This window comes from Chaetodon auriga, chromosome 16 (genome assembly GCF_051107435.1).
Source record: "Chaetodon auriga isolate fChaAug3 chromosome 16, fChaAug3.hap1, whole genome shotgun sequence".
Lineage (NCBI taxonomy): Eukaryota > Metazoa > Chordata > Actinopteri > Chaetodontiformes > Chaetodontidae > Chaetodon > Chaetodon auriga.
Genome location: NC_135089.1, coordinates 10,799,000 through 10,820,402, shown reverse-complemented (window position 1 = coordinate 10,820,402; position 21,403 = coordinate 10,799,000). Strand labels below are relative to the sequence as shown.

The 21,403-nt window shown below is 45.4% G+C and overlaps 3 protein-coding genes across 3 annotated transcripts; 2 read left to right on the top strand and 1 right to left on the bottom strand.

Annotated features, from left to right (window-relative positions):
* The first annotated feature begins 24 nt into the window (after window positions 1–24).
* On the top strand, window positions 25–5,877 carry LOC143333776 (glycerophosphodiester phosphodiesterase 1-like). The gene is made up of 6 exons (XM_076752064.1): window positions 25–598; window positions 2,344–2,519; window positions 3,127–3,232; window positions 3,473–3,565; window positions 3,641–3,852; window positions 4,172–5,877. The coding sequence occupies exons 1-6, from the start codon at window positions 134–136 to the stop codon at window positions 4,317–4,319; spliced, it is 1,200 nt and encodes a 399-aa protein (XP_076608179.1). The 5' UTR covers window positions 25–133; the 3' UTR covers window positions 4,320–5,877.
* Window positions 5,878–9,115: 3,238 nt separating this feature from the next.
* Window positions 9,116–13,560, top strand: LOC143333777 (MAPK regulated corepressor interacting protein 2-like). Its single transcript, XM_076752065.1, has 5 exons — window positions 9,116–9,672; window positions 9,770–9,839; window positions 10,338–10,477; window positions 11,877–11,969; window positions 13,193–13,560. Exons 1-5 carry the CDS (start codon window positions 9,618–9,620, stop codon window positions 13,261–13,263), a joined length of 429 nt encoding a protein of 142 aa, XP_076608180.1. The 5' UTR covers window positions 9,116–9,617; the 3' UTR covers window positions 13,264–13,560.
* A 99-nt stretch (window positions 13,561–13,659) lies between these two features.
* Window positions 13,660–21,152, bottom strand: trap1 (TNF receptor-associated protein 1). The gene is made up of 18 exons (XM_076752063.1): window positions 20,941–21,152; window positions 20,075–20,245; window positions 19,896–19,978; window positions 19,632–19,772; window positions 19,288–19,359; window positions 19,027–19,187; window positions 18,804–18,913; window positions 18,647–18,720; window positions 18,364–18,519; window positions 18,026–18,146; window positions 17,839–17,908; window positions 17,555–17,702; window positions 17,276–17,461; window positions 16,322–16,460; window positions 16,153–16,238; window positions 15,617–15,762; window positions 15,404–15,476; window positions 13,660–14,608 (listed from the first exon to the last, which is right to left on the bottom strand). The coding sequence occupies exons 1-18, from the start codon at window positions 21,059–21,061 to the stop codon at window positions 14,507–14,509; spliced, it is 2,160 nt and encodes a 719-aa protein (XP_076608178.1). The 5' UTR covers window positions 21,062–21,152; the 3' UTR covers window positions 13,660–14,506.
* Between the last annotated feature and the right edge of the window lie 251 nt (window positions 21,153–21,403).

The following is a 21,403-nucleotide window of genomic DNA, read 5'->3' as shown; positions in this document are numbered from 1 at the left end:
CAGCCACTAGGGGGGGCCCTGGCCACTCATTTACAACAACGATTATTGATAGGCCTGGGCTCTCAGGGACCTCTGTTGGTCCCTGGACCTCACTTTGAGAACCCCTAATCTATTTTTTCAGTATTCATCTCAAATGTTCCAGAAATTGTGCATTTATGTGTGCAAACACCAAATATTTGCGGTGTGCATGGGTGGGGTGGGGGCCCGGGGATTTCTTGCTTACGCCAGCAACACCACTGCTGACCCTCCATCATGTAGTCACCTGGCGGCGCTCCATCCATGGCATCTCTCTCAACAGCCGTCCCTCCATCGTGCCATAAAATATCCTCCGCTCATCATGCTGCAGATCGGCGACGAGGTGGTGTATTTCTCGGCGGTGTTCCTGCTGGTCCTGTTCGGTATGAGGAGCGCCACGGGGGCCTCCCTCCTCACCGCATTCCTCTACGTCTTCATGGTGATGTTCCGGTTTCCTCCGGTGCCAACGGAGCAGGCCGGCCGCGTCCTCCGGCCAAGGGCTCCATCAGGCGGCGTCCCGGTGGTGGCGCACCGCGGAGGGAGCCACGACGCTCCGGAGAACACCTTGGCTGCGATCAGAGAGGTGACATGCAGGCATCAGGGATGTGTTTGTACCAACATATTTAGCTGTGCATGAGCCCGTGTATATGGAGCTAAAGCACTACACTCAGAAATGTATTCTATATATTTAACATCCAGATAAATGATTAATTCTAGGAATCCGGGACCGAACCCGGGATCCGACCCGGGATGCGACCAGGGATCCGACCCGAGCAATGCGGTGCAAATGAGCCCTATAAGGATAAGTGATAATTGTACAGATAGCTTAGGCCAGATGCTTCACATGTCGTGACTTCTCTGATTTTGCAGAGTAAGCAGAGCGTCACATCCTCTACTGTGAATGGTCAGAGAAGCCAGCTGGTTAGATTTTTTTCCACATCAGCAGCTCATTATGCTCCTGGTCCTTGAAAATGAATTATTCTTAAATTGATGCCGTTCTCGTGATGGTGTCTTCAATCACTCACAGGCTCGTGAATCCGTTATTCACTCACTGTCTCTGTTGCATCCTGAAGGTGTTGAGTCAGCTGTGTTTCTGCTGTCTCTGTCCCTCCTGCAGTGATCATCCCATGCACTAACAAGCTACCGTTCAGCCTCGTCTTACAAACACGTTTTTGATTAACGTTTCTTTGTAGGCAGCTGTGGAAATATGGTGCAGAAGATAACAAAGTAAACTCTGCTCTGACCTTTGTAAACTGTCCTGGAACAGCTGTAATGACATCCTGATCATGCTGATGCTGAGGAGAGCTTTGGTTGCTGCTGCTTAACCTCGTTTTTGATGTTACCAACTGTGGACAGTTTCTGGGTTGCACCTCCATCTGTTGGTATCAGAGGTGTCTAAAAGAACATTTTAATGCTGTAGTTCATCCCTCTGACATGCTGAGTAACCAGGAGCTCTGTTCTTCAATCCATTTTCACTGTAAGTGACTTGAAACTGAGCAAAACATGACAGATTTTTGGCCCAGTTTTTTCAGATAAAGAGTCCTCCTCTTTTAATAAATGATTATATTTTGAGCAATGTGGTCACTCAGTCAGTCAGTTTTTTTTTTTTTTTTTTTTTTTTTATCAGCTAAGAAGGCCTCAGAGGTGGAAGAAGTACTCACATCCTTCAGTAAAAGTTGAAATACCACAGTCTAAAAATACTCCATTGCAAGTTAAAGTCCTGAATTCTGAATATTACTTAAGTAAAAGTGCAGAAGTATAATCAGCAAAATGTAATTAAAGTTTAAAACATACTCTTTATGCAGAAAGGTTAATCAATTCTACATGCTTAGTACTAATTATATTAGGAGTAATGTAGTACTGCACTTAGTGACATTCCTCCACTCAAAGCCCTGCCTCATCCTTTGCATCCTATTTTCATTTTTATTGTTTGTGGATATTTATTCATGCTGTCATTTCTAGAGTGTTTTGATTCAGTGTTTTTTTGATATGCTAACACTGGTCCTCTACTGCTGACTGCGTCAAACATGGAAATGAGTGAAAAATGCTTCGGCTCATTTACTGTAAAAGGCAGAGGCTTGAAAGAGAGAGGCTCAGACGTTACTGAGGTGTTACTGAATGTCCTCATGAGTCAACAATCTGCTGTTGTTTTTGCCTAAAACTGAAGCAGCCAACCTTTAAATGTTAAATCAGTTAACTCTTCTGTGTCCTAGAGACAACTTAGAATCAACATTTGTTGGAAAACCCCCAACACAATCATTTTTCTGCCTGTCAGTAAATGTGCAGCTGTCCTCTTGTCATCGTCTCATCTGTGATCTCATGCTTTAGGCCAGCAGGAACGGGGCCACTGGAGTGGAGCTGGACCTGAGTTTTACAGCTGATGGGGTGCCCATACTGATGCATGATGAGACTTTGGACCGCACCACCAATGGCTCTGGACCAGTTAGCAAACTGCAGCTTGTCCAGCTCAGGAGACTGGATGCTGCTGTCCGTCACAGGCTGAAGTATGGACTCATTTTAGCTGCTTGTGAATTCATGCACTGATAAATAAACTAAAGACAGGGTGTCAATGATATCCTTAAACAATGTACCAATACAAAATGCTTAAATACTGCACTATAATTCAGAGGCAAATGTTGCAGTTTGCTGTTTGATAACTTTATAAATGATGATGTATTATCATAGGTTAAGTATTATTGATCCCTGGAGAGAAAGTTACAAGCTACCCAGAGGTAGATCAATATAAAACAATTAAAATGGGCCCCACCTGTATAAACTGCAGAGTATTTTTATTTGTGGCACCTGGAGTATTTTGATGCTAATGCTTATGTACCTTAACTCAAGTAAAACTTTTACTTGTAACCAAGTATTTCTACACTGTGGTATTGCTACTTTTACTAAAGTAAAAGCTCTAAATGCTTCTTCAGCCACTACCAGATTTGCTTATTCATTACATTTGAGGAACTTCTATCTCCCTTCTCGCTTGCTTTTATCTCAGATTTTAAAGACTTAAAATAAGGGAGCAAGAAAAACAGACTTGGAGCGTGAACGTGTGGCACAGCACAAACGTCACCTCAGTAAAAACGTGCTGTGGTTTCCTTTCGTCTGCAGGGACAAGTTTAGTGGAGAGAAGGTCCCGACTCTGCGGGAGGCGGTGGAGGAATGCATCAGACACCAGCTGACCATCTTCTTTGATGTCAAAGGTGAACCTGATAAGGTACTGAATGTACTGACCTAAGCTGAAGCCAAAAAGACTTCTTATTAATATATTGATACGTGCGTATTTGGAACAATGATGTTAACCGGCGGTAGTTCACTCAGATTTCCTTCTAGGAGGCTCTAATATCAGTAATCTCTTTAAATAAATAAGCCAGTTTATTATCAGATAGTTAAATAATGTTCTGTTGGTCATTTCATGTGTTTTTAAGGAATATTAATGAGTTTCCCTCTTTTCCAGGCTGCATCAGCGCTCCATGAGATGTACAGGAAGTTCCCCGCCCTTTACAACTCCAGCATCGTTTCCTCCTTTGAACCCAAAGTCATCTACAAGGTAACAAAACATCTGACTGAATATGACTGAACCCTGACCGTACTCTGTTGACCTCTGACCTCTTCTGGTCCGCAGATGCGTCAGACTGACCCCAATGTGGTCACGGGTCTCACACACCGGCCCTGGAGACTGAGCCGCTTTAGGGACGGCACTCCTCGGACCCTGTCAATGTGGGGTCAGATGTGGCTGGCGGCTCTGGACGTCTTGTTGGACTGGGCCCACCACCACATACTGTGGAAGCTCTGCGGAGTGTCTGCCATCCTTGTACAGAAAGACTTCATCTCACTGTAGGTGCAGCTCAATCTGTTTTATCATTACGATGCGCCGCCACAAAGCTGTGTCTAACTCACAGGGCTTAAGAGGTGTTAGCTTGTGTTGTACTTGCTGCCCTCATTTAAAGCCCCATGAAGCAAGACTCCTTCAGTGTAAAACAATACCAACATTGTGAAAACTGGATTTGAACAAATTCTATTGAACCCCTTCCTTAGTCATAAATAGACTCTGCTTCATTTGATGCGTTCACTGTTCTAATCTTGCATTGTTTGGCTGTGGGTCTTCTTCCTCGCTGACTCAGCTATATTGTCTTTCCTTCCTCCTTCCGCTCAGGGACTACGTTCAGTACTGGGCGGAGCGAGGGGTGGACGTGGTGGGCTGGACTGTGAACACTGCTGTGGAGAAAGAGTACTACCAAAACCGGCTGAAGATTGGCTACATCACCGACAGTCTGCTGGAAGACTGTGACTCTGCTGAATGATCACACACACACACAAAAGATAACATTTTACAGCTTCTAAGTGAACAAATTCGAAGCTGGAAACTCCTGTTATTACATATTATATTACATTTCTTGTCCTCTTAAGGAAGATAAAATACTGAAATATTTAGGTGAAGTTAAATTAAACGGTGGAAGGAAGCTAGAAATTTGGTGCTAACCAGCTCTGTAGTGGCAATCGAACAACCCAAGTTTATATAGAAATGCGTATTTGATTTACTGTAGAGGTAAAAACACACAGTTACCTGTAGCTGGCATACAGGTAATTTCCCTTTAAATCTACAGACACACTGAACCATGAACAATCAACTGTATACTTCCTTATCCTTATCCTACTACCAGCAGCAATACCTTCATCTCTCCTGGACCAGGGATTAGGATTACACTAATTTAAAGATCTTTTCTACCTTCTGTGCTGATCTTTCAGAGGCTATGATGCACCTTTAAAGAGAAATCAGTAACACTGGACATCCTGACATCATATGAATCAGTTTCAACGCCTGCTATCATTGATATTTCCTTAATAGTGGACTCTAGAACAGTGGCCCCCTCCCCCCCCAAAAAAAATATATTTTATTGATCATCAGAGTCTGAAAGAAGTTTTATTTTGAAGATCAGGTACATCCGCCTGCGCCTCTGAACACGTCAAACCGCTCGGCTCGGTCACTTGATACGGTAGTAAAAAAGTAAGCCCACAAGTTGGCAAAAATTAGTGAAAAACAAACGTCTTTGCAGAGCTTCTTCGGAAAGGGGAAGACGCCAAATGATGAGACAATGATGAAGAGTTTACAACTTCCAAGAAAAAGAAAGCTGAATTTAAGAGACAACATCAGCCGTCTTACTTAAAATACGGGTTTATCGCTTCAGGCCGGGATCTGGCCCGGGACACACACACTACTTCTACTACTACTACTACTACTACTACTACTACTACTACTACTACTAATAATAATAATAATAATAATAATAATAATAATAGCCACCCGGGCCGTGACCAGTGCCGGGATCTGACCCAGGAAACACACGCACACTGATAATGTTACAGGAAGTCATTGCAGTAAATAGCGCGTTAGAGCAGCGGTCAACAACCACCGGTCCGTGGGCCATTTGGTACGGGGCCGCACAGAGACACTGAACAAAAAATATTTTATCGATCATCAGTCTGAAAGAAGTTTTATTTTGAAAATCAGGTGCATCCGCCTGTGCCTCTGTACACATACTGCAGAGTTTTGAATGAGCCTAAGTCTATCAATGGTTTTTCTTCTGGAGGTCAGTGCTCGGGATCCAGACCCGGGATCTAACCCGGGACACAGACACACACTAATGATTACAACAACAACAACAACAACAACAACAACAACAACAACAACAACAACCCGGGATCTGACCCGGGACACACACACACACACACACACACACACACACACACACACACACACACACACACACTAATGATTACTACAACAACAACAATAACAATAACCCGGGATCCGACCCGGGACACACACACACACACACACACACACACACACACACACAATAATGATAATAATAATAATGATAGTAACAGCTGGGTCGAGTCAGCTGGAATTAAAGGCATGAATCAGTTTCAACGCCTGCTATCATTGATATTTCGTTAACGGTGGACTCTAGAACAGTGGTCCCCCCAAAATATTTTATTACCTCTACCTCTGAACACGTCAAACCGCTCGGCTCGGTCACTTGATACAATAGTAAACAAAGTAAGCCCACAAGTTGGCAAAAATGAGTGAAAATGAGTGAGTTACAACTTCAAAGAAAAAGAAAGCTGAGTTTAAGAGGCAACTTCAGCAGTCTTACTTAAAATACGGGTTTATCGCTTCACCAAGCCCGCTCTGTGTAAAATGTGGCGACAGGCTCGCAAATGAGGCAATGAAGCCTGAGGAGCACCTGTTCAGACACACTATAACAACAACAACTCGGGTCGGGATCAGAACCCGGGATCCGTCTGTGCCACTGTACACATGCTGCAGAGTTTTGAATAAGCTTAAGTGTATCAGTGTTTTTTTTTTTTCTGGAGGTCAGTACCCGGGGCCGACCCGGGATCTGACCCGTGACACACACACGCACACACACTACTACTACTACTACTACTGCTACTACTACTACTACTACTACTACTACTACTACTAATAATAATAATAATAATAATAATAATAATAATAATAATAATAATAATAACCCGGGCCGCGATCCGACCCGGGACACACACACTAATGATAATAATAATAAAATGTCAATAACAGCTGGGTCGACTCAGTTTGAATTAAAGGCATGAATCAGTTTTTCAGCATACGACCCGGGATCCGACTCGGTACTGACCCGGGTCCGACCCGGATCGGTCCCGGGACCGACCCGGAAAAGTTCCGGGACCGACCCGGCAATGTCCCGGAACTTTCCCGGGTCGGTCCCGGCAATGTCCCGGAATTTACCCGGGTCCGACCCGGAACTTTCCCGGGACTTTTCCGGAACTTTTCCGGGACATTGCCGGGTCGGTCCCGGAAAAGTTCCGGAACTTTTCCGGGACATTGCCGGGTCGGTCCCGGAACTTTTCCGGGTCGGTCCCGGCAATGTCCCGGAATTTACCCGGGACCGACCCGGAACTTTCCCGGGACTGACCCGGGATTCGACCCGGGACTGACCCGGGTGCGACCCGGGACCGAATCCGGGATCCGACCGTGGATCCGACCCGGGACATGCACACACTAATAATATTAATAATAATCAAAACCACCCGGGCTGGGATTAGACCCGGGACACACACACACACACACACACACACACACACACTAATAATAGTATTGATAATAATATAACAACCCGGGCTGGGATCTGACCCGGGACACACACACACTGATAATGATAACAGTTACAGGAAGTAAATAGTGCGTTAGAGCAGCGGTCAACAACCACCGGTCCGTGGGCCATTTAGTACAGGGCTGCACAGAGACACTGAACAAAACGTATTTTATTGATCATCAGAGTCTGAAATAAGGTTTATTTTGAAAATCAGGTGCATCTGCCTGTGCCTCTGTACACATGCTGCAGAGTTTTGAATGAGCCTAAGTCTATCAATGGTTTTTCTTCTGGAGGTCAGTGCCCGGGATCCAGACCCGGCATCTGACCCGGGACACACACACACACTAATGATTACAACAACAACAACAACAACAACAACAACAACAACAACAACAATAACCCGGGATCCGACCCGGGACACACACACTAATGATAATAATAATGGTAATAACAGCTGGGTCGAGTCAGCTTGAATTAAAGGCATGAATCAGTTTTTCCAGCATCCGACCCGGGATCCGACCGATAAGAAACAATATCAGCAGTCCTACTTAAAATACGGGTTAATCGCTTCAGGTGATTCTCGCGCACCAAGCTCGCTCTGCGTAATATGTGGCGACAGGTTCGCAAATGAGGCAATGAATCCTTCTCGTTGGAGAGAAACAAGCGCAGGGCTCCCACTAATTACAACAATTACATTCAGCATAATGGTGAGTTGTATTTTTAATAACTTGTTTTTATTCGTTTCTATGCCTGTCCGGCAAATTATTGCTTTACGTGGAACCGGTCCGTGGCGCAAAAAAGGTTGGGGACCGCTGCTCTAGAAGGTCTCTCGTTAACACTCTGAAACTTCACACGACACGACAACGATACTTAATTGTAGAGAGACCCACCTTCTTTCATTAAGTTGCACAAATGCGCATTAAAGCCCTGAAAGACTCAACTGTCAGATGATAATATCAGACTGCAGCCTCCAGAGGATTTCATCCTTGAGGTCAAGTAAATGCACCGTTGAACCTGAGTGCAGGTGTTCACTGTGTGTAGTTCAAGGCCAAGATGAGTCCACGTACATTTATTCATTTAACTTTTGAGTGATACAGTCAAGTAAAACATCATGATCTAATGCTGCTTTAAATAATTTTAGACACTGCTAGGAAAATCGCCTGCAGGGAAATATACTGATTCCCTTAATTTCATTTAAACTGAACTTAATTGCTTTGCCTAAATATAGTCACATTTAAAGATAACTGAAGCCCACCCTTTGTTACCGGAGATTAAGGAAAGTTTCTCTTGCTTTTCTCTTTCCTTCCACTCCCTGCAGTGTGAAGAATAGCAGGAGATAAATCATCATATCTGTAAATCCAGTTTGCAGAATTGATGTAAGTCAATGATGCCTTTTAATTGAATATCCTAAGTTAATAAATCTTTAAGTAGAGGAGAGATCTCTTTGACTTCATCTGTGTGTGTGTGTGTGTGTGTGTGTGTGTGTGTGTGTGTGTGTGTGTGTGTGTGTGTGTGTGTGTATTGTGCGCCTGACCTCACGTGTGCTGTGTGTGCTGTGTGTGCTGTAAACACAGAGACGTTGGGACGTTGGGCACGTAGGGGCCTCATGGAGCAGCAGATGAAAGACCGCCATTGAATAAATTGTCTTACGACAGAAGTTTAACTCCTCTGACAGAAGTTTAACTCCTCTGACAGAAGTTTATTTGTTTAATCTTTGTATAACACGCCAAACAATAATGTAGAGGGGGAAGTCAAACAGGTCATAAGTTCACATTTCCCGGATAATTTGCCTTAATTCTGATTTTATTAGGGAAGAAAAATTGTGTAATCAGGTAGTTCTTTCGCACTCTGGGCTTATCTGTGTTCCTCTAAAATCCCGCGGTGTTGCAGAGCTGTTTCAGTCCCGGGACGCTGTCTCTTTAAAGCGCCGGGGGAGGCGTGTAGCGACGTCGAAAAGTGGTGCGCCCTGACGGTGTGCGTGCATGAATGACAGCAGCTCCTACAGGTTATGTGACATTGTGGAGGTGCAGGACATCCCAGCGGCAAAGTGACTTACGGTAAGTGTCTGGACTCTGGCGCGGAGAGGGCAGGTGAAAGAGGTTGGAGGGATCGCCGGATGAGATGCGCCCCTGCTGCTGGTTTTACGCGGAGAGGAGCGCGGCGCACGGATCTGCTCTCTGAGAGGTTAGCCAACAGGCTGCCTGGGGCTCATGTCAGCTCCGTGAATCCGCGCTGGCTCCAAACTGGCACCGTGTGAGTGAAATCCAGCCCGGTCACATGAAGAGAGGACTGACACGTTTCGCATCCCATCGTTTTTTTATGCACATGGACAGATTTTGAAGAGTGCCTTTTCAAGTGGGCCTGCTCCACCTGTATCTGCTCCGCCTGGACTTATTCAAAGTGCCAAACTCCAAAGTTTTCAGGTGATTTTTTTTCCTGCGCATGATGTACACAATTACACGAGGTCCCAGCAAACTGGTGACACAGCGGCGCACAGGTGAGATCAATCACGCTCCCAGAGATCCAGCACACATTCATCTGGTTTTCAAGTGTTTTTATTCAAATAAGATGTGAAACTTTACTCTCATTTCTAGGACCCACTCAGCAGCTTGACAACAAAATAAACGACTTCAAGCACAAGCAAACGTCCTGGAACATGCCTGAGTAAGTGTGCAACTTTTGGAGAGACGCCTCCTCTCCAAACGCTATCGGTTGTGTGGGTGTCTGTGTGTGTATTACCAGCATTGTGGGCACATAAATCTGCTTATGAAGTCACATAATGGGGGAGTCACCCGCCTTATTTGTAAGCTAATTTTTGCAGAGATCTCTCACTTGCCAGATGAATAGTGTTGGTTAAAGCGTGTGTAAGTGAATGACAGTGTCCTGGCATCGGAGGACGTCATCAGCCTGAGACGGCCGGCGTTTGTCCATCAGTGCAGGCCTGATTTACAGCACGCCTTCGCACTGTGGCCTCCCGCCAAGTCAGGGCTACTTTCATGCCTTTGCAGCAGCCGTGACCTTGGTGGAAGGCGAGGTGGCACATGGTCCTTCATTCAGCTGTTGCTCTCTTGACTCCTACACAGCCAACCTCACTTGAGTTTAGGCCTCAAAGGCTGACACTCCCTGCTGCTTGTGACATGCTCTTTCCCTTCTACCCGTCAGCCTCCCGGCACCCAAGATCGTTTTCAACCGTCTCAACGGCAAGAAGTACCATCATCCTGCTCCGCCGCTCCCCACAGGCAACCAGCAGGAAGAGAGCTTCAGCGCCACGCACGAGGAAAACGTCAAATTTGTCCACGAGGGTAAGGAAACGACTGGATGGTCTGACTGGAAACACGATACGATGAGACAACACTTTTCATTGTCTCACTGTATACAGACAGCCATCCCCCGCCAGCTGTTTTGTGAATGACATTGTTTGAGGGTGTATTTAAAAACTACAAACCAGCCTCCTCCTCCTCCTCCCAGGCCTAACCCACACAGCTGCTCTGACACTGATAGCCATGATAGGCACCTGGCGGAGAAATGCTCTCACACCCACAGAGCATGCTCCTCATGAGCCACGCTGGAGGAAACAGCATTTTTTTTTTTTGGCTTTGAGCAGCACCCACCAGCCACTCAGCTGGAGGAAGAGTCTTGTTTTCTGAGCTTTGCGGAAAAGACAGAGCTGCCGACAGGACGAAGGGTTTTGTTGGGACCGGGTGAAACTCTTTCACAGTGACCCAGTTTTGAAGTTTCTTTTTACACGTTGGCTCGCTCGGCCTTCGTGTGGCTCGGCTGTTCTCACTTTCTGCGTCTTGTTAGTTGCTGCCGTTGAAGCTCAGCCACAGAAGCTCATAAACAACTCCAGTGACCTTGTCGTTGACTGGATAAGGACACAAAGACAATGCCCCTCACCCCCTCCCCGGCTGAGAGAGAGCGCAGCTCAGGGTTGATTCATTCTCATTTACTCTCTGGAATACTTCAACACGTGATATAAACAAACTTATCTATTAGAGTTTTCTGAAAGTTCTGACATGAAGGCAGCTACCAGAGCTAAAATCAATCACACACTTGATGTGAGCAGTCCACATGCTGCATTATTTGAAGTACACACGTTTGGGAGGAGTGGCCTTTGAAGCAGTTGCCCTTGTGGACTTTACTTGTTTGACGCTGTGGGTGTGACACTGGGGTGCAGGACTTTTTTTTTTTAAACTTGGACAGATAAGGGCTATCCTTTGGTTCAGAGTGTCATTATTTTCATTTTTAATTTTGTACTGGGAGCCTGCATCTCTGCAAATACAACAGAGTTAAATCCTGGTTCATGTGCATGACAAATCATGACACACAGTTAAGGCTGCAGCTGCTTGCTTTAGCTGTAATAATCATAATGTATAACCTTCTTCAGATTATTTATGATTAGAAGATTAACTGATTAATGGCTTTCACTATTTCCAAGACCCCAGTGTGACGTCTTCAGATGCTTTCTAATGTCCAACCAGCACTTTCAATCCCAAAGGTATTCAATTTACTGTGATGTCAAGGCGAAGAAAATCTGAAAATTTTCTCATGTCAGAAGCTTGACCTAACCACAATGACTTTATTAATCAATGATCTAAATACTGTACACGCTGGTTAATCTTCTGTCAATCAATAATCATTTTAGCTCAGAAGCCTATGAGCATTAGAAGTAGATGTGCTAATGAGTCATTGTGCTTTCAGCCTGGCAGGAGGTGTTGCAGCAGGAGCAAGAGCCAGAGGAGGCCCGGAGGGCAGTCCGCTATGAAGAATCCACCCCCAGTCCACACATGGACAGTGAGTACTGCTTCTCCTCCGTCTCACATTACTCCATTCTCCTCAAACCCGTCTTCGGTGCATTCATCTGCATATTACATTTTAAGGCTGAACTAAGCGAGTCTTTCATGTTAAAATGTCTGTTCTTAAGTCTAAGCATCGAGGTTAAAGGATATGTGAGTCGGCAGAGGTCTTCCTGAGGAGGAAGCAGTGACTTCTTATCATTTCAGTTGGTTCGTCTTTCATGGTAACAGCCCACAGACCTGCACCTACTGTAACCTGGATAATAGGTTGTATTGGTTTTTGACAGCCAGCCAACCAAGGATTAGTAGGCCTGCTTCTGATCCCTCCAGCTGGAAGGAAGCTCACAGAGGTCACAGGCCAGTCTTCCCTCATAGACCAAATAAGATGCCCCAACTCTGGTGACACACTTAGAAATACAACTTTAGGTTTTATATTTTATTGCCACATCAACCAAGCAGATAGGAATTGGTCACCAGACATTGAAAACGTGTGCTATCACGACTGTGACAATAGTGTTGCAGTTCCTCATTGTGACCACTGGAGGGCTGTACGCACTCACGAGTCACTGATTCCCCACAAGTTTTAATGACAGTCGGTGTGAATATCTTTGTTTTTTAGGGTTTTAGTCCGTAACCCTGTTGTTAATGATCATTTCTATTAGTTTGCGTCTGATAGATTGAGTTTGGTTATTTTAGGAAACTATGGACGATGCTTGCATGCTAACACGTGTGCCAGTTAAATAACTCGGTTGCTATCGACACTAATATTACTTTTGTCATTTGTACTTATTGTACTGATCAGCTTTACATTTTGATATTGACTCAGATTTAAACAAGATATTCTTAAATTTGTTAGCCACGAATATAACGGAGTATTGCAGTTCCTCACGTTGACCAGTGGAGGGCAGTGAACACTCATGACTCGGTATACTCTGGTCAGCTCCACAGAGTAAAGACCGATAACAAGACTTCCGTTAAAACTGTCAAATTAAAACAATTAAGAGACTAAAAGACGTTAAATACACATTAGGTTACAATAGTGAAGGGATCCTAATCGAGCTAATGTAACGTACTGAGCTGTAGCACCCATTTGTGTTATAAATACATGTTTATTTTGTGTCCTAGCAAAGTTTTCTCTGCATATTTAACCTTCACGGCCTCACACAACAGCTCAGCTACAGACTTTTAATGTTTTTAATCCCTTTCTTCCTTTGTTTTTAGACTTTGTGCCCATAGATCTGGATGAATGGTGGGCTCAGCGTTTCCTTGCCAATATAGACAAACTGTCCTGACACTCTTCTGGGATTTGTGAATCTTGATGGACGGTCAGGAGGTGAGACCTGAAGCAGGATGGCTCACAGAGGAGAGGAAGCCCGGCAGGAGGTGCGATGGGTCAAAATGTGACGCAAATGGACGGACGGCGCTGGGACGCTAACATAGAAGTCACACAATCCATCCATCTCTCAATGCTCAGTCTGCGACAGGCTGGACACCGGAAGACGACATCTTGAAGCTGAGGTTCTCTGATCTTACTAGTCCTCATGAGAGAGGTGTCAGGTTACTTTGAAATGCAGTAAAATTGTATTTTCAAGAAGCTCTGTATTTGCATCTTTTTAATTTTACTTGTCACAAGAATGGTTGTTTACTCACCTCACTGGTTATGCACACAGGACACCAAAACATAGATTTTAGGCTCACTGCTAATTTAATACCAATGAAACCTGACAGTTGACGAGTTGCATTCGCAGCATCTACAATACACACGACATGAAACCGTTCATTCATTTGACCCAGATTGCAGATATTCGATTTCTTATAAACCACAACAATAACTAAATAATGTAGAAAAATGAAACACTTTGGAGGGCGAACAGAAAACATTAACAGCAGCGAGGACCTCTTTCAGTCTAATGGGACCATCAGTGATCAGTCTCTCACCACGTCACAGCTCTAAAACACACCCCAGAACAAAACTTCATGTATCTTAAGCTGTTGTTCCACATGGTATTTCAAGAGGCTTTTTGAAATGTGACAAACTTTTTCCTGCTTTTCCTCTTCATATCTACATTGTTTGTGGCTGGTTTGCATCCTGATGATTCAGCATGTGGACGACGTTGAGCCTGACAGTTTGTTTCTGCAGCACCTGGTCTTTAAAATAAGATGGCATTTTCAGAAAAATGCTATTTTTACACGGCAAGACGTAAAAATCAACCTTCACCTGTTTATGGCACGTCCTCTAAATACCAATACCATGTGAAACACAGCTGAGCACAGAGCATAAAGACATAGCAGTGATTGCAGGGAAGCTTCATATTCACTCCATCTGAGCTTTTTAAGCCTTTCTGTGCTCTCCAAACAAGGGAATGAAGTACTCCAGAGGGGAAAGAGGTGATTTTATGGCTTCAGATGAACAATGGCCTGTCGCGCTCTTCAGAAACTGCACATCTCCACCTTTGTAGGCCCTCCAGCTTCAGTCTACAGGCCACTGTGATCAAAACCAAGTCAGTCTGCATCGTTCATATCTGCGAGGAGCTCTCAGTGCTTTTCCAGAGCTTTTGCCAACAGATCGTTCAGGCGGGAAATCATCGGCCGGGGGTCATCGTTCAGGCCTGCTGCGATCATGGCGTTGTCGTAGATCTGCAAAATATGGATAAAGAGAATTAAGTGGACAAACCTGCAGACTTCAAAAGTCAATGAGCACATTAAAACACAGTAATATCCCACAAAAAGCTGAGTAGATGCTGCCAGAACAGAATACCATTTATCACTGTAATCACTGATAAATTGTCATAACTTGTGAAACATTTTTCATGATATTAGTTGTATTTATTTCCCAGAACAGTTTCTTCTTCTGCGGGCATTACCAGAAATATGCTGGCACTCAAATAATGGCCAAGTCCCAAATAATAGACGGCACATATAAAGGTTATCGTTGATAAAGGCCAAGTTTAAAATTAATTAAGAAATAAATAAACAAACATTGAGGGGCAGCACGATGTGCATTTCCACAGCATTGGTTCCATCAGTACAACACTGTCATGTCAAAGTCTTTACCTGAAATATTGTTTTCATTCCTCTTAAGATACTGTCAATAACCTTAAGACATCCTGCAGAAGTTTGAAATCATCAGGAGCTGGAGCTTTTAATTTGAAACATCGGTGCATGAAGTGTCAAGTTTCATTTCCCGGTAACTCGACTATGGTTGAAAAATATCACATCGGAGGCAAATAAGTCAACAAAAACAGTATTTCTGTCAGAGAGGACAAACTTTAGGACATGACATTGTTGTCGGAACACGATGCTGAATTTAAAAGGACAACAGGGACGCACTGAGGAAGTTCTTAGCTGGCAAACTAAAACTGGAGCAGGTCAGAAACAATGAGGCCTTCTTCATAAAATGTGTTTTCTAGATCCAGATCTGAGCCACAGTACCTGTTCCAGAAGCAGACCAGCCAGTTCAGAGTTTGTGTCCTTCAGTGAGTGCAGCTTCTTGATCAGCTCGTGTCTGCCAGATTGTACAAAACACAAGTGATTTTAAGTAAGAATTCCATCTAGTAAAATCCATCTCTCTCTCTCTCTCTCTCTCACACACACACACACACACACACACACACACACACACACACACACACCTCTCTCTCTTACCCTGCGTTGATCTCCAGTGTGGGCTGCAGGATCTGAGCCCTCTCTTCAGGGGTGCGGGCCAGCTGCTGGGTGCGGAGGAAGTGGCGAGCAGCACCCATCTCCAGCACTGTGATCATAGCTGGGTGGGTGTCCAACCGAGGAGTCAGCTGAGGGCCACATGAGAAAAGATTAAAGTAACGTTTTCAGGCCAGTGACATCCCCAATTTGAAAAATGCTCCGGAAAACAAATAAAACAGAATGAGAGAACTTGCTAATCCTTTTTACTCGACTGAAACAAAGACAATATATTGAATGTTTGACTTGTTAATATCTGCTTATTGAGAATCTGATGCAGCAAACAAGTTTGGACAGGAGCAACAAAAGTCTGGGAAAGTGGTGGGATGCTCCAAAAACACCTGTTTGGAACATTCTACAATATCAGACATCTAGGAGGATGTAAATTCACGGCTGAGCTGATTTCTTGCCACCTTTGAGGACTGGGGTAGAATTAGAAACCATCCTATGAAATTCAGAATCCTCGACAGTCTCATCTTTACCTTTATGTTGGCGACTCTGGGGCCCAGAGCATTCTTCATCCAGGATATCAGGTCGTCGGCCTGCTCCTGCGACAGACGCTCGGAGGCTGCAGAGGAGGACACAAAAGAGGACAGTCAGGCATGACGGTGAAAGCTTTGCTTTAACTGGAGATATGAGAGAGGAGCAGACCCGGCTTGTTGTCCTCGAACTTCTCCTCCTTGTAGTGATCCACCACGATGTCGGTCTCGACGGAGATCATCTTCTTCTTGTCAAACTCCCGGAGGTGGAGGAGGGTCAGCTCATCGAACTGCTCGTAGCAGAACAGCACCTGCACGGAGAGGAGAGACGAACGTGAAGCTTCGCCTGCGGCTTTCATCCAGAGCGACCCGAGTTTTAATCAGCTTCTCGGTGACATTTTATCCGCTGCTTTAATACTCGTCTGACAAGCACGACTGACTCCAGCTCCGCCTGCTTGCGCTTGTCCGGCGCTTTTCCATAAGAAAGACAAAAAAAAACCCACTTCAAAGACGACACAGCGTAGCGTACTGCTAGTCTCCACCTGCACTTTCCAACCTGACACTGAGTCTGAGATGACAGAGAAACAGAACTGGAAAATCCTGCTTCCCTGAAGTCACTCTGCCTTTCCTGCAACTAATGTCAACAGCAAAAGTGTGTGTGTGTGTGTGTGTGTGTGTGTGTGTGTGTGTGTGTACTGTCCGTGCTGCTCCACACACACATATCCTCATTAAATTAATTTCATCGTTTGATCAACTTAACAAAATAATAAGCGGCATCCAGGTGCTACGACGACATGCTGGGTTCACTAACGCTGGTTTGAAAGCTCTCATTGGACATCTGACGTGGACCAAACAACCAGACTGAGCCTGAAAATGTGGGTCTGATCCACTTCCAGTCAGATTCTGGTGCAGTTCTTCTGTGTCGTGAAAGCAAAGCAGACCAACCGGAGCAATGTGTGGTAGCAGATGTGTGATTTGAACATGAACTCAAAAGATAAACTAGTATTAAATCCATCTGCTGACCTGGGAACTGTATATAAGAAAGGTATATATTTATGCAACACTGTCTGTTAACCACAGTAACACGTCAGCATCCCATTAGCTTTGCTCCCCGCCACCCTCTCACCTCCATGTCTTTCTGTTTCATGGCCTCGTAGTAGGGGGAGTGCTCTGCAAGGTGGCGGTTGGGGGCGCACAGGTAGTAGATGTTGCGTGTGCCGGCCTTCATGCGGGAGGCGTACTCCATCAGATTGGTCTGCTGCCCCACCGGCAGAGCAGAGGACTCAAACCTCAGCAGCTTTGCAATATCCTCCTGTGAAGAGACAGCACGGAGGGTGACATCGTATTTCTCCAAACGTTCTCTAACATTCTCATGAAACTGGTGGCGTCTTGCATGCACAGTCACCTTGACGTCTTGCTCCTGGGTGGTGACGATGCCCTCCCTCATGAAGAGGCCGTAGTCCTCAAAGAACTTGTTGTACTTCTCCGGCTCCTTCTTGCTCTGGTCCAGCAGGAAGCGGATCACCCTCAGCTGCAAAACGTCACGAAGCTTCCTGAAGCCAGAGGTGAAGGTGAAAAAAAAATCAAGCGGTGGACCGTTATTGGAGCACAAGCAGAGACTTAAGAAATGTGTTGTGAAATTATGAGTGAATAGACTGGAAATGTTCCTAAAGATGTAGATTTTGGTACCTGATGAGGGCGCTCTCCTGCAGCAGCTCTCTGCTCAGATTCAGCGGGATGTCCTCGCTGTCTACCACACCTGCACACACACACACACACACACAGGTTCAGCTCAGCAGCACTGAACAATCAACCCTATTCTTGATAGAAAATGTAAAAACAGGCAGCAGGTGGAGGCACTCAGGAGGGTCCAGACCTCTGAGGAAGCGCAGCCACTTGGGCAGAATGTCGGTGGCTTTGGTCTGGATCAGGACCTTCCTGCTGTACAGAGCCACACTGGAGCTCATCTCCCTGCTCACGTCGAACATGCTCGGCTTCTGTTGGCAAATAAAGTCGTCTTAATAAGACACAGCTTCATTTTGACTCAACGCCACTGGAAAAAATATTCTGTGCAGGGAGAGAATTCAGTGGAAATGTAAAAGAGAAACATGGCGAAATTGTGACCCAGCCACACAGTGAAACTCGATGCCGGGGTGTGTGCGTATGAAAACACATTACACCCAAACCAAAAGCACCCAGCCCTGAGCTCCTCACCGACTCCGGGATGTAAAAGATACTGCGGATGTTGAGCGGGGCATCGGCACGGTAGTGCAGCGTGTAGCGCGGCTTGTCGTAGGTCTGCGCAACGTAACGGTAGAACTCCTCGTGCTGCCACTCGCTGATCTCCTTCGGCTCCATCATCCACAAGGCCTGGTGGGAGACAGGTCGAACAGTAATCAGTACAGACAACAGCGATGTCATGAAATTGTTTCATATTATGCTGAACTCATTGGCTGGGACTCTTTGGATTAAGACCGACAGACTCAGTGAGGCCTACCTGCAGAGTGTTGAGCCTCCGTCCGTTCAGGAAGATGGGGAAGCTGACAAAGTTGCTGTACTTTGTCACAACCTCTGAAAGAGATACAGCAGCTGGTAAATCACACGCGGTGATGCACTCAAGTGTTTGATGGCTGCAGCGGCTCCAGCTGTTGTACCTTTAACTCTGTCCTCAGTGGAAAACTCCTTGCAGTCGTCCTTGAGGTGCAGCACGATCTTTGTCCCCTGTTGAACACCGCTGGCTTCAGCAATCTCAAACACTCCAGAGCTGACAACAGAGACATTTGTTTACATTCATTTCACTCTTTGCGCGCATTCACAATGAGGACATTCCTAGTTTCCTATTGTGTCCTTGCTCTCATTCCCATCCCTGCCTCTCACCCGTCTGAGGACCACTTGTATCCGGGTGCACCAGGCTCTGCGGACTGGGAGTAGACGTCAACACGGTCGGCCACCATGAAGGCAGAGTAGAATCCCACCCCGAACTGACCAATGATGGTGCTGCTGGCATCTGCCTGGTTGTGCAGGGCGTCCAAAAATGCCTGCAATGTGGGGAAGTGACCAACATTATAAACACATCTGGCAATGGTAGATATGAACTGGTGGATAAGATACAGACACTAGAAAATGCACAGCAGTCACCTTTGAACCAGAGCGGGCGATGGTCCCTAGGTTGGCCACCAGCTCCTCTTTGGTCATCCCCATTCCCGTGTCCTGTGGGAGTACAGACAATCCCAGTCACTCAAAAAGTGGACATGGCTTGTTGTATCATTTTCATCCAGCAGGTGGCAATTTATCTCAAAAAGACCAGAGTCCACCAGCAGCCTCTGTCACTGCAGTAACCTGATTCTTTACTCATGACTTTAACTCCAGAATCAGTGGAAAACGGCTATAAGTCAACAAGGAGCACAAAAAACCTGCAAAACTATCAAAACCAATAATACCAATCAACCATACGTGATGCACATTGTCACTCATGGGTGTACCTGAATGGTGAAGGTGCCCTTTGCACCATCGGTCTGCAGGTGGATCTCCATCTGAGCCGTTTCTCCACCTGCTGTGGTCAGTTTGTGGCGCAGTTTTTCCAGAGCATCACTGCCGTTGGAGATCAGCTCCCTGATGAACACCTGGTGGGATGTGGGAAGGCCAGCGAATCAGCCGCAGAAGAAGAGTTAGAAGTAACAAACTGAAATGCCGGTTTAGCTAAGTTGTAGCCTCTCTCACACACACACACAGACACACTCTTTTACCTCTTTCTCTGAGTACAAGGACCGGGCAACAATGTCCAACAGTTTTTTCGTCTCTGCCTGAAATTCATGTTTGGAGAAGCTACCTGTGTGGAACAGGGTTGGAATAACATTCAGATTATCTTAAATCTACCAAGTGAGGTGCTTTGTGCTGTGACATTCAAAGAGAATCATGTCCGCACCTTGCACAGACTCCGTATCGCTGATGATGGTGTGCAGAGGCTCCTCTTCAGGCTCTTTCTCGGCCTCCTGCGTGCTGTAGTAAGACTGCTGGCTGAAGCCGAGGCAAGACCGCTGCGAGCTCCACACTCTGGGCCGACTGCTCCACCTGTGCAGCTGTCCAGCCTGCAAGTCTGACGACAGGAGGATAACATGGTAAATCACACATACATTATGTTCAGAACCACACGGACAGGTGCAGAGAAAAACAATGCATGGAAAGAGACGGCAAATGTTGTCAATTTCACAACTAAGAGATACCAAACAAGAGAGCTGGAACTTTTAATCAATAGTGTTTTAGACAGACAATAAAACATCCTTAAAACATAAACATAAACATAATCTGGGTATTTTTGCACAAAATCTTGTGGATCCATTTTTGCACAGAGCAAGACATTGGAGTCTCTTCACAGCCAGTAAGGAAATAAAAGTTATTACAGCAACCAGTCAGTCTCCCTACAAACATATGGTTATGAGTAAAGTTAACAGTCTTGTATGGGCCTTTATTTATGACTTGAAATATATATATCTTGTACAAAATCAAAAATAAAATCACTTGACACTGAACATCAGCTCAGTCCAGAGTCTATGATTCAGTCTGATGTAATGGTGTAATAGCTGAGTCTAGCAAGAAGCTCATCGATTTACATTCATCTGTCGCTGTTTTGTACTTTCTGAGAGAGCTGTCAGACTAACACAGCAGCTCGTGCCGTTAAACTTCACGCTGGTAAATGAAGAGTTCAGCCACAAAAGAGTTTATATGACTGTGATCTTGTGGCTGTTAAATAGCAGGACAAGCTAACTCGGCAGGCTAACATACACAGCTTACCTCCTGTGACGGAGCGCGAGACAGTTCGGGTGCTCAGCCCGCGTGCACATGACATTAACCGTGAGTTGGCCCTCTGAGAGGAACCGAGAGCGAACCGAGCCAGCGCGAGGCAGCGGGACATGGTGACAGGCAAGGGGAGACGAGGACGAGTCGTCCGACCGAGGGACACACGTTAAGCAACGGTGGCACAGGCAGGACCTGCGACGGCGTCTGATGATGACGTCAGTAGGGAGTCCATCACACAGCCTGACGAAAAGGGGAAAATATTCGACTGACTGTAAATTATCTCAGGTCAACAGTATGAAAGTGCACGGGTTCATTTCATTAATACCTTAATTAAAAAAAAAAAAAAAAAAAAACTGTTAGTCGTATCTGTACCAATTTATGTTAAACTGTTTATTTATTATTTGACATTAATTTCAGTTCTCTGTTTGCCCTTCAGGGTCAAACAGTACTTCAGTAC

Excerpts from the sequence above, each read along its gene's own strand:
- trap1 (XM_076752063.1), bottom strand. The coding sequence starts at position 21,061 with ATGTCCCGCTGCCTCGCGCTGGCTCGGTTCGCTCTCGGTTCCTCTCAG. Across the intron at positions 18,721-18,803 it reads CACTGAGGACAGAGTTAAAG|AGGTTGTGACAAAGTACAGC; the intron begins GTACAACAGCTG and ends TATCTCTTTCAG. Across the intron at positions 16,239-16,321 it reads GTTCGAGGACAACAAGCCGG|CCTCCGAGCGTCTGTCGCAG; the intron begins GTCTGCTCCTCT and ends CCTCCTCTGCAG.
- LOC143333776 (XM_076752064.1), top strand. The coding sequence starts at position 134 with ATGTTCCAGAAATTGTGCATTTATGTGTGCAAACACCAAATATTTGCG. Across the intron at positions 599-2,343 it reads CCTTGGCTGCGATCAGAGAG|GCCAGCAGGAACGGGGCCAC; the intron begins GTGACATGCAGG and ends CTCATGCTTTAG. Across the intron at positions 2,520-3,126 it reads GCTGTCCGTCACAGGCTGAA|GGACAAGTTTAGTGGAGAGA; the intron begins GTATGGACTCAT and ends TTTCGTCTGCAG.
- LOC143333777 (XM_076752065.1), top strand. The coding sequence starts at position 9,618 with ATGATGTACACAATTACACGAGGTCCCAGCAAACTGGTGACACAGCGG. Across the intron at positions 9,673-9,769 it reads GGTGACACAGCGGCGCACAG|GACCCACTCAGCAGCTTGAC; the intron begins GTGAGATCAATC and ends TCTCATTTCTAG. Across the intron at positions 11,970-13,192 it reads CCCCAGTCCACACATGGACA|ACTTTGTGCCCATAGATCTG; the intron begins GTGAGTACTGCT and ends CTTTGTTTTTAG.